This window comes from Centroberyx gerrardi, chromosome 11, assembly GCF_048128805.1.
Source record: "Centroberyx gerrardi isolate f3 chromosome 11, fCenGer3.hap1.cur.20231027, whole genome shotgun sequence".
Lineage (NCBI taxonomy): Eukaryota > Metazoa > Chordata > Actinopteri > Beryciformes > Berycidae > Centroberyx > Centroberyx gerrardi.
In genome coordinates, this window is record NC_136007.1 from 22,826,588 (window position 1) to 22,847,022 (window position 20,435).

At 43.8% G+C, this 20,435-nt stretch overlaps 1 protein-coding gene across 2 annotated transcripts in view; it reads right to left on the minus strand.

Moving 5' to 3' along the window:
- The window catches only part of abr (ABR activator of RhoGEF and GTPase), a 137,245-nt gene that overhangs the window by 109,388 nt on the left and 7,422 nt on the right, over positions 1 to 20,435 (minus strand). The window contains exon 1 of one of the 2 annotated variants that reach the window (XM_071898320.2): positions 6,658 to 6,718. The exons of the other annotated variant lie outside the window; for it this stretch is intronic. Coding sequence (XP_071754421.1) covers positions 6,658 to 6,718 — 61 coding nt within the window. Of the gene's footprint in view, positions 1 to 6,657; positions 6,719 to 20,435 lie in introns of those variants that run through there. 2 annotated transcript variants of the gene reach the window in all.

Genomic DNA, 20,435 nt, shown 5'->3' on the forward strand with positions numbered 1-20,435 from the left:
CTCCCTCTCCTCTCTCTCCCTCTCTCTCTCTCTCTCTCTCTCCCTCTCTCTCTCTCTCTCTCTCTCTCTCTCTCTCTCTCTCATCCATGCCTTGCAAACATAGCTGCTCTTTTTTCTGGGCTCGGATGACAGATTTAAATGTCTGTTTCTATAGCTACAGAGACGGAGAGGGAGAGTTGAATCAACCGGTTTGGATAATGGAGGAATTTGTACGGTGTAAGGCAATGAATCAAGGTTTAACATGCAGGCCAGATTATTCGATGCAGTAAATAAACCAATTCACAATTTGATTCCAACAAAACAAAACCTAATTTTCACATGCACATTATTGGATAGAGATAGTGGCTATTTTATGGTGGCACTGATTATTAATGGCATTGGATATCAGGCTTTACCTATCCTATACAATAAGGCAGTAAATCAGTATTATAACCTCTCTACAAAGCCAAAACGCAGTCACTGTATGAGTTGTGAAACAGAAAAATGAAGATTTCCTGCCTTTTTCCATACATCAACGGCTGTTGGATCTTGTTAATGGAGAAAATAATTATACATCAAACATTTTAACAATCCAGTTAACGGACTGGATTGGTACTCGGTATCAAACAATACTTAAGTTTAGTGCTTGGTGTTGGTATCAGCAGTGAAAACGTGGCACTGATGCCCACTGATCCCTAAAGCTGGACAGTGTACCGGGTTTACAAATGGTGCCTAGTCCTTACTGTGAACCAGGGTTCAAGTAGATGTGTTGGCTTGTGTTGTGCTGTGTTCTCCTCTGTAGGTTAGGGCCACAATTGATGTGTTTGGAAACACTATCGGATCACATTGATCTGGACCCGCTTCTGTTGGCACTGAGGGGTAGAACCATCAGCTATACAAACACACACAGAGAGAGAGAGGAGAGAGAGAGAGAGAGAAGAGAGAGAGAGAGAGAGGGAGAGAGAGAGAGAGAGAGAGAGAGAGAGGGAGAGAGAGAGAGAGGAGAGAGAGAGCGGAGAGAGAGAGACGAGAGAGAGCGAGAGAGATGGGCGGTCTCGGGCTTAAGATAGATTTTGTAGGGTGTGATAAATGGGACATCCCCTAGTTGTATTAAACTCCCCTACAACTTTCTACTGGGAAGCTATCCAGAATCACTTTGCTGTGTCCCTGTTTGCTGAAGCAGGCCATGTGACAGCCAAGCACCGACTACTAACATTAAACACTTAAAGACAGAACCTGGGACTGGTCCGAAGTCAGCCAGGAGTAGCTAGCCAGCAGTTAAATAGGCTCCATCCATTATGGTTTATGTTCTGTAAGAAGGAACCAGACCAAACTTTTGACAGCCAGCAACATCCATAACAAAACCTCCAGTGCCAGCTTGCTGATGTGAGTGCTACTGTCTGGCAAAATTTGGATGCACATCGCGAAAAACGTTACCATCTGTTGCTATCTCCATAGGTTTGCAATGGGGCAGCAGGGTGGCCTAAAAGGTTAGAGAGACCGTCCTGTACCCAGAAAGTCACAGGTATCATGAAAGTCGCTCTGGATAAGACTGTCAGATACATTTCTAAAAACTATATGCAACTTTTTTTTGGTGGTAATCTATTTTGCTGAGAAAAAATGGCGTACTGACATCAAGGGATTTGGTACTAAATATCTCACAACCCCTTTAACGTACTGCGGTCACACAAAAGCAACTCCAAAACTCTCTAACGTCTCTCATGTGCGTCGACTCCAAAACCTCTACTTTACCGCTCACAGTTGATTAGAGCATACTAGTTGTATGGCATCAGCCCCTAACCAGCACACACAGCATACAGCAGATTAGTTCCCTCCAAAAAACATGTTATTCCTTATCCCCATCTGAAAATACCGGCAGCAGAAAGCTGGGATTATACAGCACATATTAACCCCTTACACTCTGGAAAACAGGCCACAAACAGGCTCAAACAGCGGTATTTTGATGAGTACTCCCAACACACAGACACTACACTACATGTGGGTAGCTTTTCTCCTGCTCTCTGATGGCTGCACAAAATTCAACGCACCCTCGCTGTGACTCGGATTAGGGAAAATGCTTTGACATATGTGCATGCGCTCGTCTCTGCGTGTGCGCGTGCATCCTCTTTTCTGCCATGCCAAAATGCCTATATTCTGGCTCTTACATAATCTGGCTCTCCTTTGATGTTGCTTTAGCGCCACGTGACACTGAAGCGAGCCAGAGGAGAGTCAGGCTAATTCTCTGAAGACATCGGCTGATGCTGTTGAGTTTGGAGGTTACAGCGCCGGAGTCGGAAGGCCGATGCTCAGACTCTGAAGGCGGCAATCAGCGGTCGATCGTACTGCAGATCAGGGTCAGAAATTAATGGGGGCTCGTGGGCGAAAATGCCCTTGAATGTGGATTCCTTCCAGTGCGAGGGGTAGTACAGAGGGGTAGTAGATAGTTAGATACAGAGAGTGTGGAAAATGACACCACCAAAATTTTGCTTAAAAAAATGTCTTACCCTGCTGCAGATTACAACAAAATTGATGAAATCATGTGTATCGCATGAGAATCACACTACACAGAGTGAACGATGGGCTATTTAGACAAAAACAAAGAGGGAGAATAAAAGGTAGAGGAAGAGGTTGGAAAGGTGGAGGAAGAGAGAGAACATGAGGGGGATGTGTTTGAGTATGTGTAACTCAGACACACTCACACACACACACACATACACTAATAGCTGTCTAGGAGTCTACCACTTACGCTGCTGACAGGACAGATGGCGCACAGGATGATGAATGAGAGGTTTGGGTTGGTGATTTTATTTGTGAGTGTGTGTGTGTGTTTTTGTGTACTTTGTCAGTGTGTGCACATGTGAGCCTCCACCTTCACTTAAGCATAATGCGGATTTTATGCACATGCCCATCTCTGTGTTTTCAACCTTCACGTTTTGCATCTGTCCTACAAAATAAAGAGATGAGTATATTCTGAGGTTGACATAAGATAATTCCATTATCTGACATAATATCTTTTAAAAATGGTCAGAAATGAAAGCCTTACTCACAGTTAAATCTGGTTTCTTCTTTTTACATGGAAGAATGATCTTTTTATATTGGGGGTACTCACTCATATAACTCTCAAGGTAAACAAGAACGACAAGAGGGCTATTTCCAGACGTCTGTCCCCAGAGGGTGCATACCCTGTCAGGATGCAAAGTGAGTGGAAAACCAAGGTTGATACACTCAGTGACATAAGCCAAGCGCTGAGGTACCTGACAGCAGCAACTGAGACAAATGGGCAGCTATCAATTCGTTGCCTGTCAGAATGATGAACCCCGTGTATCAAGTTGCCATTGGACATGAAGCGAACAACACTGATTCACACCATTTAGTGGACAATTTTAGACCAAGTGCCTTACAGACGGGGCGGCCCCAGTGGGAATCAGACTCCTAACCTGGACATTGTGGATGCCATACTCTATTCATTCAGCAAGACCAGAGAACAAAGCAGGAGTGGTCCATCATCGCCACTGAGATGCAGTGGAATAGACAAACAAAATGAAGATGATAACATACATTGAACTAAGCGGCTGTGGCCCTGAAGAGCGAGGCTGGACAGCCAGAGTAGGGCCCCCTGGGGAAGTGGGGTGCTTTGTGGCTTTGTGACAGCATCCGCTCCCAGTTTACTCGGGGAGTTAAGGATGTGTGGTCAAGGCTTAACGTCGGGCCATTAAGGCAGCTTCAGTGGCTGAAGAGGAAGGAAACCAAGTACGGCCTTGTGTATGGAAATGTATCTCATAACTGAGGTTCCTTTAAGACTGAAGTACTATGGTGTGGCTAGGGTGGGACTGGGTCGTCATACACAACTCACATTTTGGTATAGTTCCTCTTCCATCGTTAGGTCTAGTGTGTGCTGATGCTTTATAGTCTCTGAACTCCTGAATGGGCTGTTTCAGGGTCGACCGTCCATTTAACATCTCATTATATTAGTGCAGTTCAGCGTCTGAACTGCTGAGTCTACTGATGTTAAAGTAATAATCCCTAACTTTTCCATTTCGCTACTCTATCACCAATTGATCCCATACAATAGTGATTGTCCCGTTTTCCCTCTTTTCTTTTTCCTGCCACACAGGAAGTGATGCGTTTTACGTTCACGGAAGCAACAACAGCAGTTTGTTTGGAATAAATATAAGAAGGTAGAAGAAATATAAGAAACCACAGTCTACACTGAGTGTCTGTATTATTACAGGTTATCACTTTAATAATAATGATGTTGATTTTGTTGATTTTGAGTGTTAACTGTTGTAATGTTGTGGGTTTAGTCAGCTCAACCCTCGCCATTAACATGTAAGAGTGATTTCTATGTTACCGTTCATCATCGGCATAAGTTAGAAGGAATGTTCACATCAGATACAATGTATTGGTAATTATTAAGTGTAGACAACGGCAGCCCTCAAATAGGTCTCAGAGGTGGCAATTGTTTTTGTTGTTTTTCAGAGTGGAGGGATGGGGTCATTTCACATTCACCAACCATAGATGTACCAGGATTTGCTTTAAAGATTAAAGATATGCACACACACACACACACAGATGCACACAGTATGAGAGAAGGATAAAGGACGGTGGGATGACGAGATGACAGGTGAATAGAAGGACTGTGGCCTTTCCTTCAGAAGAGCTCACAATAAAAGTAACCTGGTATAGCCTGGATCTCAGTCCACTATCTGATCTGAGTCAACTGAGCCTGTTGTTATGTTAATACTCCTCCCATACTCCTTTGTACGCGGTCCAGCCTCACACGCAACAAATCAAATGTGTGAAGGAATATTGGGTTCAGATCTATTCTGTCCACAGCAGCACCAAAAAATAATTTAAATACTGAATAGACTAACTATACAGTCCCTGGTGCTCCAAATTCATTATCATACAGCCACGTTGACCTGATCCATTTATAAAAGTGGGCTAACTCGTGTGCTGAGAATTCAGTTTTGAGATATTCCAGTGATATCACACATTCAGAGCGACTGATAAATGATGGTGCTTTATGAAAAGCCCCGAAAACTCCTTGCTACACTACAGGACTTTCAAAACATGTAAACGCCACAGTCAGACACCAGAAATGAACCTTGATGCTTGAAACTCTTTCTGAGAGGGAAAGATACGTATAATCACCATCATGCAAATTATTCATAGCTTTGTTGTTACAATACACACTCTGTATACTGCCACGCCATAAAAATATGTTTATCATGAAATACAAGTATTCATTTTCACACATCATTCAGCCAAAAGATAATAGAGTGGCGAGCAACAATGTCAGACATTATGTCCAAACTAATATTAAAAGCATAAAAGCTTATATTTATAGTTCATTATTAACCAAATGAATAGATTGACGGCAGCATATAACTGTTATGATAATGTAACCATGTAATCACCCATGTGCACCTGCCTTCAGTGTGTGTGTGTGTGTGTGTGTATATATGTGCATCTGATGGTCTCTCAGCCTCTCTGATGAAGTTATCAAAAGCAGGCATGGCGGATGACCTGAGTTAAATGACATTTTCCCGCCAAACCGTTTTGGTCTGACAATACGCTTACTTTGTTCTTTTAGTCTCTTTACCACTAAAATCCCCTCCGCCGCCCCCTCTTCCCCTTCCTCTCTCCATTCATTCCCTCTCTGTGGATTAAGTCCTGGTAACAATGGTGACACAGCAGAGCAAATCCCAACAGGCTGTCTGTCATACACCAGAAACCTATCCAGCACTCCCAGCATCTCACTGGGACACGGACACACACACACACACAGGGAGTCACAGCTGAATCCGATGCTGTGTGTGTGTGTGTGTGTGTGTGTGTGTGTGTGTGTGTGTGTGTGTGTGTGTGTGTGTGTGTGTGTTAGCTACAAGACGATACACATTCCTTGCTCTGAGTTAGTGCTAAAAGCAACATGAAAACACACACCACCTCTCATATTGTGTATGGGAGGCAAATACACACTTTTTTCAATCCTCCAACTCCCCTTTATGTAATAACCTGCTCTTATAAAAACAAGGTCTGGCTCCGCTCTAGAGAATGCAGGAGGGAAGGCAGAGTGAACTGTGGCTACATATGTTGTTTCTCACCGGTACTATCATTAATCCGCATCATCACCGGACAAGACCAAACAGACAGTATGACACGACGGACCGTGTCTTCAGCGCAGCACGAAGACAAACAATGAACAGATTAAACAGATTAAAAATTCAACATCAGACAGCTTGTGTCCTGGATAGGAAGGAACGGGGATTTCTCGCTCCGCGTTATAAGAATGACCCACACTCCGGCGCTCTATGGTATCCATATTTCTCTGAGCTTTCCCTGCTTCTGTGCCAACAAGCGAGCAAAAACAGTAGACATGAGTTAATATCACCATTAGGGAAGGAAGAGAGGAAGAAGAGGGGTGTTGTGGGTTGACCGTCTTGTTATGGACAGCCACAGTGATGCACACTAATTGGAAGTGCGCTCTGTGTGTTGAGTGTGTGTGTGTGTGTAGCTCCGGTTGTAACGCGAACAGACAGTCCAGGAGATGGGGAAGGGGGTGTTGGGTAAAACGACTGGATAGATAAATAGAAAGCAATGCATGGAGAGGAGTGGGTACACAGATGGATGGATGGATGGATGGATGGATGGATGGATGGAAGGAGGGATACGTACTGCTGTAGAGGGTGTCTATCCAGGAGAGTCGGGGCAGGCCACGGGTACTGAGGGGCTCCATCCTCCTTTTCTCTCCCTTCCTTCCTTCCTTCACTCTCTCACACTCTCCCTCTCTATCTCTCTCTTTCCCTCTTCGCCTCTCGTTGCTTTGCGTTGCCTCTTCCTCCGTTATCCCTGAAAAACAGCCTTCATCTCCCAGGAATAAAAAGAATTAAAAAAAAAAAAAAAAAAAAAAAAGACACCCTGGGGTCCAACAGGCAGACGAGCGAGCGAGCGAGCGAGCAAGCGAGCGAGCGAGAGAGCCGACGGATGAGTATATGAGTGAGTGTGTGAGAGAGTGTGTGTGTGTATATAACGGCAGCGCAGGCAAGGAGAGAGAGAGAGAGAGAAAACAACAGGCTGGAGACGACCACCGCCGACCGTTGCTAGGGGAAGAGAGAAGCACTCCCTCCCTCTTTTTTCTCTCTCTCTTTGGCTCGCTCGCTCACTCCCATCCACCCCTCCTCTCTCTGTCTCTCTCTCGTCTGCGCGAATGGCTCCTCAGCCTCACTCTCTCTCTCTTCCACTCCTCTCATATGTCTCTCTCTCACTGTCTTTGAGCAGAGGGGAATTCAGAAGCGCTACATAATGACTGAGGCTTGTGTCAAATGTGAATTCAGTGGCCGATTCTCTCTCTCTCTTTTTTTCCTTTCTGTCTAGCTCTCTCTCTCTTTCTCTTCACATATGCCATTTGGTGGACGCTTTTGTCTTACAGTATCATGAATGCATACATTTTTAGCATGGAAGAGTCAACTTATTTTCACTCTTTCTCTGTGTGTCTCTTATTGGGGAGAGGCTGCTTGGTGTATTTTCTGGATTGCATAAATAATTGTTTTACATGACCTCTATTACGTAAAGTACCTTTTCAAAAAGTGAATTTTTAAACTCAAAATCTCCATCTCTCTCTGTCTCGGCTGCATTAGTGCTGTGAACACTGTTGGCTGTAATCCTCAGTGTGTACTAATGTGTTTCTGAGTAGATGCACTAATATCTCTGCTAGATCGGCTCCCTGGCCTCTGCTGTGTGATAGTAGTAGTAGTAGATATACTAGATGATCAGCGCAGGATCACTACCGCTTGATCGCCACCGACAGAACAATGAGCTACTGTGTGTTCGTGATGTGAAACAGAGTCAATCATTCAGACTGAGAGAGAGAGAGAGAGAGAGAGAGAGAGAGAGAGAGAGATGGGGTTCAGATATCATATTTTAAAACTACTCCCCTCCTCTGTTCCCGTGGCAACTGGTTATGCCACCCCCCCTTCTTCACACAGACACACACATTTTGGAAGCACATGAAAGAGACCCTCAGACACCCGTGTGTGTGTGTGTGTGTGTGTGTGCAGGAGCCGTTGAAAGGTGGTCTGACAGAGCATCATTCACTGAACACTGATGAAATACAGAGTGCACTGGTACAGCGGACTACAGTCAGGTTCTAGTTGCTAAGTGCATGGTTGTCATTCTCCTTCTGTAAATTCACTTTTAGATGTTTCATGGATTTTATATGTTAATGGTATGCAATAAAAAAAAACCAAATACAGGGTTTCAACAAAAGAAATGACTGTTGTGCCTCTTTCCGGTTGCATGATAAACCTGAAAAAAATGCATGAAACCTTAACATGTAACTACCACTATCACAATTTCATACCAAAGTTACAAAAATCAAACTATGAGATGAGCCAACCTTTAAAACCATAACATACACACAGACACACACTAACACAAAGTTAAAGTTACAACATTACCTACTGTTAAGTTAATAAAGCAAGCAAACCATGCAAAATTCAGTGTAATAATGTGATAAAGCACTTTATAGGGTGCTTTGTTCATTTTGCATCTATTTCCCTGTCGTGTTTTAATGAGCATATTAGCTCTCCTACCCCCTGTTCACAGCAGCACCATTCAACACTACTGTTTCTACAGCACCCTGCCTTTTCATCAGACCCAACCACCTCTGTGTTTATGAATGCATGTGCAATCAGAGACGAGCATCATGCCGCCGGCAACAAAGCCCAATATGAAACCCTCCCCTCCAACCCCTGTCAAGTCCGCTCCTCCTTCTTCTAGCCCTTCATCCCCCCTCCTCTAACCAGCATGGGGGAGGGAAGGAGGAGGGAGGAGGGGGGAGTTGAGAAGCAGAAAAACTTCAATTAGGACACAAAGGCTGACAGGAGGATCCCCCCCCCCCTCCTCAGGCAGAGCACTGGGCCCCGAGCACCGCTCTTTGTCTGGCTACACAGCTCTTATGTGCCAGCTGGAGGAAGCACGCACGCACACAGACACACACATACATACACACACACACACACACACACACACACACACACATAGACACACACATACACACACACACGAGGGCAGGGCACCCAGAGAGTTCATCTAGCCAGAGGTCATGTCTGTGTGTGTGTGTGTGTGTGTCCAGGCATTTGATGTAGGCCAGTATGTGTTAATGAATATCAGTCATACTAATGAATATAAATGTGTCATTATGAAGGGGAAAATCACACTGGCACGACAAACACACACACACACACAGAGGGAAAGCCAAACAGGCAGAGAGAAACATAGCATAGGACTGTTAAGTGGCACTTCATCAAAAATGGATTAATCTACTGTACAGCCTTCAACATCCTTTGTCTTAAATCTGGGACAATAGGGTGTCTCTCTCTCTCACACACTCACACACACACACACATCATATCACAGCTCCACCTCTGTCCATGTGTGCATTTGTGTGTCTACACGTCTCTCAGGGTTTTGAGAGCAGAGCCAGCCTCCCCCTCCTAAATGCCCATCATCATTCAAGGGGCAGAGCCAAACAAAGAAAATACACACGTACCATGCGAGCACACACATACACACACACGCACACACACACACACACACACACACACACAACACACATACAGACGAAATACATAAAAACACATTGAGCTGCATGTTAGCCTTCCTGGAGCGTCACAAACCTGCCTCTATCAAATATTAATGAGCAGTCAAACTGTGTGGTAAAAAGGGCCATTACCAACTGTTTCTACAGCGCTGTGTGACACACACACACACACACACACACACACACACACACACACACACACACACACAAAGGCAGACAGACAGAACAATTAGCCCAGGTAAGATCTGTTGCCTTTAGCCTTGAAGGTAGCATCAGTCTGTAAACGTTGGGGGGGAACTGTCTGGCTCTTTACAAAAGAACGAGACGCTAAATAATAATAATAATAATAATAATAATAATAACAACAATAACTTTATTTGTATAGCACTTTTCTAAAAGCAAAGTTTACAAAGTGCTTTACATACAATAAAAACCCCAAAAAACAATGATGCAGAATTTACCACAATCAAATAAATAAAACAGTAGAGTAATAAACATAAATAAATAAAAAATAACAAAAAAAGGAATAAAAGGTAATACAGGGGATAAATGGATACAACTAGAAAACGAACAGACATGCAACTAAACACAGATGTAAACAGATAAAAGTGAACGTGAAGAAGAAACACAATTACAAAATAAACGATAAAAAGGAGATACACTGCCATTCAAAAGTTCAAAAGCTTAAAAGTTTAAAAGTTTGGAGCCCCTGAGAAAACTCCACACCCCCAGCACAGCCCCAAACACAGCAGTGATGGCTCATTCTCCATAAAGGTCAGCATTCTGCAACAGTCCTCCGCTCTGTGTGTGTGTGTGTGTGTGTGTGTGTGTGTGTGTGTGTGTGTGTGTGTGTGTGTGTGTGTGTGCACGGTTGTCTGTATAGACCCACACATAGAGGCTGGATGGAGTCAGATCAGATCTAGACTTCAGGCTGTCATCTTTTAAAAAGTCTCCAAATGGAAAATGGTTTCCCCTGGAGAGAAGTTGCACTGTGTCAGGTTGAGTCCAAATAAACCACTCTCCTCATACAGTCTCCTCTCATCCACACTTGCAATGAATCATGTGTGTGTGTGTGTGTGTGTGTGTGTGTGTGTGTGTGTGTAAGTGTTTGGGAGTACACACAAATAAAACACGAGGCAATACAGCATCAGCGAGTACAGCAGTCAATATGAGCTACAACACCGCAAAAAAGCCGAAAATCAATGCTTGTGTTTGATCATGTGTGTGTTCCCGCTGTGAAAGAATACAATTTGAATGAAGGGCATTACTGGATCATTGTACTACATAATGCTGAAGGGGATCTGCAGGTTTCAGAGAGCCAAATTTAAGACATTTCCAGACATTTTGAGACATTTTTAATGTGACCTGGAGTTGAATTTAAATACCAAATGAATAAACCAAGCTGGAAAAATCAGCTTATTCCAGATTTGAAAAGAACGAATGAAAGTTGTGTCCGTTAACAAATTATTTGTTAACGGACACAAAGTCCAATTGTACCGAGTAAAGTAAATACAACCAAAATGAAAAACATGGTTTGCATATTGTACTTCTATATTCATCTAAGAGAGGACATGCAGCTCAATAAAACCTGTCACTACATGGTGAAAAATTATTTCTAATTTGTTTTTAAGACATTTTGATAATTTTAATTTTTTTTGGCAGCATCTCTGTTGCTAAAACTGACACCGGGTGTTTAGAACAGCAGGGTTGAATCACTATTGTGTTGTATCAATCTGTGAAAATATGAAAATGTCGCACATTATTTGTTTTTGGTGCCAATCCCAGTTTAGATGGGTAAAGATTTCCTGTCATGTCTGGTGGAAGGCCGAGGGAGGCCGAGTGGCAGTGACCTGTGTGTGTGTGTGTGTGTGTGTGTGTGTGTGTGTGTGTGTGTGTGTGTGTTTGTGTGTGTTGGTTTGTTTGTGTGTGTGTGTAATTAGGCGGAGCAACAGCCCACCAGCCAATCACCATGTCACCACCCATATTTCTACTCTACCCAGATACCACCCCACCCCCCCCACCATCAACCCCACAGCCACCTCTTTCGACATTTCGACCCTACCCCAGGCCCTACAGAGAGGGGGGTGCGGGGGTTGTCTGTTGATAGCACTAATTTTCCAGCCACCACCCCGCCCCATCTCTCCGGGGCAGCGCCCACCGAGAGTGTGGGGGGCGGAGTGGGGGGTTGGTGTGGTGCCACTCTGCCCCCAGCCTCCCCCTCTGCTTTCTGGGCTACAGCTCCCTCAGCTCCCCCTGGCTTGGCACTGGAACCCAATCTGGTAGACGAGCATAAAGTGTACTGTAAATGGTTAAAAGCCTGATCAGACCCTTTTAACAACTTGCTCCTGGACGACCCCACCCCCACCCCCCGCACTTCAAAATTTACTCCAGCGCTACTGGTATGTCTGTGTGTGTGTGTGTGTGTGTGTGTGTGTGTGTGTGTGTAAGTGGGGTTGCATACACAGGAAGTAGACAGCTGTGTTTCCACATCAGTGGCTCCAGCAAGCCTAATGGATCGCTGAAGCAAAAAAAAGAAAAAAAATAAAGTCGAAAGAAGACAAATAAATTAGACTAAAATAAATTATTTCTGTCAAAGAGGAAGATGGATGGAGGATGGAGGATGTGACTGCTACAATGGGTATTAGACCCACATCCGGACTATCACCCTTATTAGGCTTTGTTAACATGGTAGAGGTTAGTTCTGATCAATGCAGAGGATGCTCAGAGTTGAGCTTGCACAGTTAAGCTAATGTTTTAGCTGACTGTAGCTATAAAATAGGTATTTGCTAGTAATAATTTAATGCAAAGCTTATTCATACTGTGCTGCTGCCGTGTGTCTCCTTCATGAAATGCAATTTCTGTCAGGACTAAAAGCTGCTACACCCAGGCAATGAAAAGCCACAGTCAATACAATACACCAAGGTATAAGGCTGCATGACTGTGGCAAAAATCATAATCCAAATGATTTTACTAGAATGATCTTGATTGTTTTTCATGATTATTAATCATGAATATTCATCTTGGTGATTTAAGGAAAATGATTTTGCTGCAACTTTGGCATTCAATATTGCAAATATTTTTCGACTATTAAAGACGGAAACTAAAATTACGATATACAATTATACATGATTAATGGTGCAGTCTTACTAAGGTAGCAAATCAACAGCCACCTTATCCATTGAATTTCTAATATTGAGGAAGACACAAATCACCAAACCTAAACACACTCCATCGTAGACTAATGTGATTCAAATGTAACTTCTGTTCTGATGTGGCCCAAATATCGTGTCGCGGTATCGTACCTTGAACTGTATCGCCACCTGAGCACATCCCCCTCTGCGGGACTCTCCAAAGCGTAAACACACTCCTTAGAGACGGTCGGAGTGATTCTCTAGCTGTGTGTCTTTCTGCGTGTCGGGCTGCTGGCTTTGTTTTGGGGGTTGGGGGAGAAGGCAGCGGGGATGAGCAATGATTATGCATTATTAAAAAGCCTGGAGTGTACAAGTGATGAATGCTTGTTAAACGGGATAGGCTGAAATCTTTTTTTTGTTGTTGTTTGTTAGCTTCTTTTGTTTTGAAGTGAAATGGTTTGATAAGCCCCTTGGGGTTTGTTTTTATCTCGACTGCACAAATGAGTAATTTGTCTCTCTTCTGTGTTGTTTTTAATCACTGTATTTTGTCGCTGTCACTTAAATGTTTTATCAGTGTGAAAATAAACAATTAACAAAGAGTGCTGTTTTTTTAGCAGTTGTACATGCACACACACACACACACACACAACATATACTGTAGATCATCTATCTCTATCCATCATTAAATAATCTCCACAGTCTTTCATCCAACTCGCCTTCTTCACCTTCGTTTCTCCCATTCCTTTTCCCTCTCTTCCTCTGTCATCCAGCATGACAGAGGAGTATTCCTACAGTAGTGCCACTGGTACTGTGTGTGTGTGTGTGTGTGTGTGTGTGTGTGCGTGTGTGTGTGTGTCTTATTACCATAAGAGCAGCATTAATGTGACTTCGATTGTTCAGACATCTCCCTGACCACTCGGTTCTCCCCACCAGGCCTGTTTATCCGATTCACACAGCTACTGCAAATATGAGACGACCATGAGAGGCGGCTTGAGTTTGTGTGTGTGTAACAGCTTGTGCTCTGGCAGCCGAAATCCCTTCTCACCTCATTTGCCCTGCATCTCCCCATAGCTCCTTCACCATCCAATTATGTGGAACGACCCTGTCTGGCCTACCGCTGTGCGTTTGTGTGTGTGAGTGTGTGTATATGAATCTGTGTGTGTCTGCTCTATGTTTCTATATTAAACTGGCCTCTGAGTTATGATAACACACACATAAAACTTCCTCAAATACAATCCTGTGCCTGTTTGTGAGATGGAAAAAGACAGAGGAGAGAGAGAGGAAGAACGAGAGAGAGAGAGAGAGAGAGAGAGAGAGAGAGAGAGAGAGAGAGAGAGAGAGAGAGAGAGAGAGAGAGAGAGAGAGAGAGAGAGAGAGAGAGAGAGAGAGAGAGAGAGAGAGAGAGAGAGAGAGAGAGAGAGAGAATTCATTCCATGCCAGCTGAATTCACTTTGATCTATTGAGGTCAATGTGGAAATCATCTGAATCGTGCTGTGATTGAGCAGACACCAGATAAGGAGCACACACACACACACACGCACATACACACGCATACAAACGTACACTCACGCACACACGTGCACGCACACCGTGCAACATCTCATGTGATATTTATGCTGTTTGCTCATCATTAGTGTTTGTTTTCATGCACAGACAATCTCCATTTTTCTCTCTTACACAAAGACTCACAAAGACTTGCACAGGGAGCTTGTCTGACATTTTGAAACATACCCAGAGAGGAGATAGGCTTCTTCGTAACAAACTGTGGGTGTCTGTGCATGTCTGTACTTTTGGCATTGTGTGTACGCACTCAGCAAACCACCTCGCAAATTGATTAAAGAGAAATATCAATCAATCACTGAGTACCTCAGTTATGCAGATGTATTGCAAAGCCACCATCAGGTCCGGAGTTACAGAGACACACACACACACACACACGTCATTACTAGATGTGGACTCTTGGTACTGAGAATAGTTGCATTCATGTGGAAGGGGAATATGACAATGATACAATAAACAAAGCAGGCCGATGTCGAAATAATGAACTACTGCACTCTAGTGTTTACTTTCTGCCAACACAGTTGCACAAGCTAAAGTAAAGAGTTGTGATTGTACTAAAGTGGAGGCAGGGAATAGAAATGCAATATGGCTAAAAGAGGAAATGAAGGGAGTGATGATGAGTGATGGAGAATTTGTGATCCAACCAAGCCCATTTTTTAAAGGAACGGACCAAGTTTTTTGAGACACTGGCCCGTTGGTTAGCTTACCCATTACGTGATGAGAACATAGACACCAAAATCATCCATGTGTTGCTCCAGTGCTCCATGCTAACACTTGAGCATACTCTATGATAAGTGATAGTAGTATCTTATCCAAAGTAAGAAGACTGACCCTTTAGTAATAAAATGTGGTTAGCCAAGGTTTATTTTTGTCTCCCATAACCACCACCTTCACTGACTATGTAAACATGGAAAGTTCAAAACAGTACATTGTTTTTTAGATCATGTTTCGTATAACTTTTACCAACCTCCTACACAAAACTGCCAGACTGAGCCACATATCATTAAAAATAACTGCAACAAGTTCTCATTTTCTCACTTTTGAAATAATGCTAGTCACCTGCTATCACTTAACATAGTGTATGCTAAAGTGTTGGCATGGAGCATGGAGCAGCAAAGCCAACTGGGGAACACATGGGAGATTTTGGTGTGTATGTTCTTTTCACTCAAAGGATAAACTGAATGGGCCAATCTCCCAAAAACTCAGTGTGTTCTTTTAAGGTCTTAACATGCATGTCTTCAGCATTCTTTTGATTGAGTGGTAGACTGACATTGAGTCGGCTACTTACGTCAAAGGGGAAAAACACATACATAACACACACCCATGTCAGTGCACATGGACATATCACACAAAGAAGGAACAAACACACACCACAGCAGCAGTCTAGCATTTTTGTTACAGATGTCCACATGAGGGTGCTGTGCCCATCTCACTAGCATCCCACAATCCCTCTGGATCTACTGCAGGTGGGGTGGGCTCTCACTGACATTATGTCATATAAATGTTTGAGTATACAGGACCACTGTATGACTATCTTCAGATGAACCATTAGTCTGACGGTATGTCAGAGTAATAGAGGCAAAGCTGCGTTGGGAAGCAAAACAGAGCAGCATTCCATAGTTTTGATCAACTCCTTGTAGTTTAAGTTCTCATGGTGAGACTCAAAGTCTCAAAGTGAAAGAGGAGATGTGAGATTGACATTTAGCTGGAAATACAGTGATGGAGGTCTCAGTTTTCAAACTATGATGAAAATGGAATATTGTTTTTACCTTCTTTACATGCCGTTCTGCCTAAAGATATAAAGCAAGCATGTTTTTTCTACACTAAGACCCCCCTTGATAAAAAATATATTTTCTAAGCATTAACCTCATGTAGTGTCTTCAGAAGAGCCTGAAAAGTTTAATGCTGCAGTTCCTTATTCATGTGGTGCCATGAACAACCAATCCAGTAATATGAAGGCAATGTGTAGAGAAGTTGCAGACCTAGAGTGGCCTCAAACCAAATCTTGAGAGCCAGCAGCACTTGCTTACAGTGATCTCAGTTCATTAGCCAAGTCCTGCTTACTAGAAAGCAATCATGGTATTGTGCCAAAACAACAGCACTTACACACCTATAGTGGTGTCCCTTGACATTGTGCAAACAGCTTGTGCTCAATGGAAGACAGACACCACTTGCTGCTAGGTACAAAGTGATCTCATGCAGTCAGTATAATGCTATGCTTACACTTCTAACCCTAGACCTGCGCGCTCGCTGTAGCTAGTGTTTCCAGGTGTGACTGTGCACACTGACACTCAATACCCATAGAAGAGGCTCCTGTCACCTGAAACTCAAACACTTCTTCCCTTTCTCTAAAGTGGACGTAGACGTGGCCCGATGACCGCTAAGCAAGCCTTCCCGTTGCCAGTGTCTCAGTATAAACTCCTAAACTCGCCTGTCTGTTCCTACTTCCACCTAGCCATGACGGGAAGTGAAACTGATGAGCGCAGCAAAGGATATTGTGCGGATATCCACCAGAGCACACCGGGACAGAGAACTGAGAGTACATTAATGCTCTTAGTACAGGTGTTTTAAAACCATTATATACTCCGCTGAAGGCCAGTGGTTCATAACTCCCCAGTGTCAGCAATAAAAATAGCCTTGTTGACAAAGAGACCAAGACGGAACAAGAGAGACGGGCTGGCAAGAGAGAAATAGAGAGGTTTTGCATAATTCCTGTGTGTTCAAGGCAAAGAGGAAGTCAGATGATGAGGCCAGGTCCTGCTGTGACAGCTTTAAATGCTAAAAGGCACTGAGTCTGAGCCAAGCGTGTTGCAGCCTTTAATCAAGAGGTGATGGTCCAGGACAGCCCATAAAAGCGTTTCTCCTGGTCTGGACATGGCTGCCATCTGACATGATAACACTGTCACCATGGGAACTTCACACACCAGCAGGGAGAACACAAGCCCTCCATTCAGGGACAGAACAAGACTGAGACTAACGGTGCGATAGCAACTCGTTTATTGGACGTTTTTGTACCCCGTCATTCCACGAGGTTAGAGGTTTTAGCGCCGGGGTGTCCCTGTAACTTTAGCTCAGCATGAGGGACATGTCTGTGCTCTTTGCCGTAAATGACCATCTCTGATTTTCATACCAGTTAAAAACACATGAAGAAGTAGCCAGGCTGCGGTTTGTCCAGGCTGCGGTTTGCCCTCACTTCATCTGGTTACACGAGGCTTTCCATGCACAGACAATCTCTGGCTATCAGATGTCAACATCCGTCTCCTTATAGCCTTAAAACCGCATGGAACAACTATCGAACAACGAACACCGTTTTCATAGAAGCATAATGTTTTGGGGTTGTTTCGGATTACATTCTCACTGCTAACAAAACACACCGCAGTTTGCTTGAAAGGGGACTGAGACCTGCATTTTCAGGTGCTGGTGCGGGTATTTGGTGCCACCCGAGTTCAAATGGCATTGTTCTCACTCGAACGAAAGGAGTAAATGCTCTGGGGTTTGACTGAACTGCTCCAAACATATTTGGTGTGAATGCACCCTTAAATGAGAAAACGAATAGGACATTAGTGAATCAATTTGACGCCATCATAATTCTGAGATGTTGCCATATATCAACACGTCGGCAACATGACTGAGGTTGTTACTATCCTCATCAACCTAAACACTTCATCACCACCATCAACAAATTTAATACAGAGCATCGTGTCTCCTTCTGGCGCAGAACTACGGCATATGACAGGGTTACTGTTGTAGTCGTTACTGTCATTGTGTTTGTGGGGGTGGTGACAACACTGATGATTTCTCTGTGTCTCATACACACCCAGCTCTCACCTCTAATTACCCTATAACTGACGTATAACACTTCGCTGGAGTATAACTGAGGTTTTGTGCTCACACTTTCAAAGCTGGAACAAAATGCTAAAAATTGTGCTACTGAATGAGCACCTACATGACAGGAACATCAGCAAATAATTCTATGAATGCAGCATCTCCCACTGGCTCATGGGAATCGGCAGGCAGTTGATCAAGTTTGACCTTTGTCTTGCAGGGCCACCGTCAGACCAGAGGGGCTCGTGCTGCATATGAAATTGTGCTGCTGCCGACTCCATCGTGATGCAAAGCCTTGTCTCTATAGTTTGTCAAAATTCCCCAAATTAGTTTGGAAAATAAAAAAAATAAAAAAACGTAAACCAGGATAAAAAGAGGCTTGCAGCCCTACAGGCATGAATCTGCAAATATCGATACTTGGCGTCCAGCTCTTAATACAGTTTTAGGGGGTGTTTCATGGAATTATTGCATATTGATCAACCTCCAACACCAGTGGGAGTAGATGGAAAGTCATTAGGGAGCAGTTAATTGAGATACGATCATGCACATCCACTGATAGTGTGACACAGAAGAATGTAGAGCTCCCTGGGCCCACATGTACGTACACACACACACACACACACACACACACACACACACACACACACACACACCCCAAATCCTGACCACACGCACCACACTGGGGTCTCCATGGCAGCCCTAGCAGCCAGCCAATCATCAGTGGGCTGGTATTTTCTCTGATCTCAGAGACAGAGGAAGTTAATAAAATGTCAACAATACAAGGGGTTTAGCTGTGTGTGCGTGTGTGTGCCTGTGCCTGCATGCAAATTGCATCTATATCCAAATAATTTTATGAAGGTGGGAGACAGAAACACAGATGACTTGACTTCACACAGCTCAGGAAATAATGATATTTAACATTTTAGGCATTTAGCTCACACTCTTTTCCAGAGTGATTCACAATGAGTGCAACAGCAAAATAATCTTCAATTCCTTGGTCACCCACATTGTAATCAAACAAAATATGAAGTGCAATGATCAGGGCCACAGTGCCTTTACAATATTCCTGTGGCCAAAGAATGATAACATGACAGCCACTGCTAGGGGGGGAAATTGAATATGAGCTAAGGAAAAAAATAGAAAGCCTTTTTTTCCAAGCAAGTAGCGTGAGCAGAGAGGGGAAATCATTCAGAGGGAAGAGGGTGACGTGAGGTACCTCTTGATGAGTTTTCAGTCTTCGATGGAAGATAGTGAGCGACTCTGCTGTTCTGCGTAGAGAGGGAAGGCCATTCCTCCATTGGGGAGCCAGGAGCAATAAGAGTCATATGGTAAGGCTATTTATTTTTGACTCTGCAGCCTGATTTAATCAGTGTTTTCCATATTCTAAGAGCCTGGGCTACTGTGTTTTCCCCTAATTTCTCTGGTAACTAGGCCAGAACAGTGAGATACAGGTGGCACTACTGACATCTCTTCCACCTAAGACACATGAGTGGGTTGTTCATTAAGCTGGGCGGTGGCAGAGCTTTAACAATCAGTTAACTGACAGGAAAACCACTACTCTCAGCAGCCCCTGCTTCTTGCAGCTGCTCATCTCCATTAGATAGGAAGTGAAGGTATTTCACATGAAGCATGATTTTGCATTTCCCGTACGCCATATTCCCCCGTGGAAAATCCTAGCTCCAAGGCATAGAAAGTTTTTCTCTGAAAGGAAATGCACAGTGGGTGAGATAGCTAGCAGGTTTGTTTGTCTGGAATTGTTTATGAGATGGGTCTGGGTTGACTCAGGGCGGGGGGGGTTATCCAACTCAACACTGTTGCAAAGCAAGATGGGAAGGTCATGCTGATCAGTAGCAGGGGCTGTTTTTTGAAGGGATGGAGGGTAGGCGCGTGTCTGGCTGCCTGTCACCTCCAGTAAGTCTCCAGCCTTTCCCTGCTTCTACTAATGTGAAAACCTTTCCAACAGCATACCTCAGTCCCTAATCCTGAACCCCTGGGGAGGTCCACGCCTCTATTGACTCTAGGAATGGACACACACACACACACACACACACACATAGACAAGAAAAGCTAGGGCAGTGTGCCAAAGTCCTATAAACAGTAAGCTGATGGCAAAACAGGTAGCAAAGCTTGACTTTCATACAGTGGCCTTGGGCCTACAGGATTTCATATCGCAGTCAGGGCTTCAGACTGACTTTATCCACTGGTGACACTGGTGGTCACTAACAGCCATTAATGTAACTTTGTGGCATCAATATTTTGGTCTGGAGACTGCTTCACACAGAGAAATGAATGTTAAAATATGTTGTCAAAAAATATCAAAATCAGAAATCAATTTT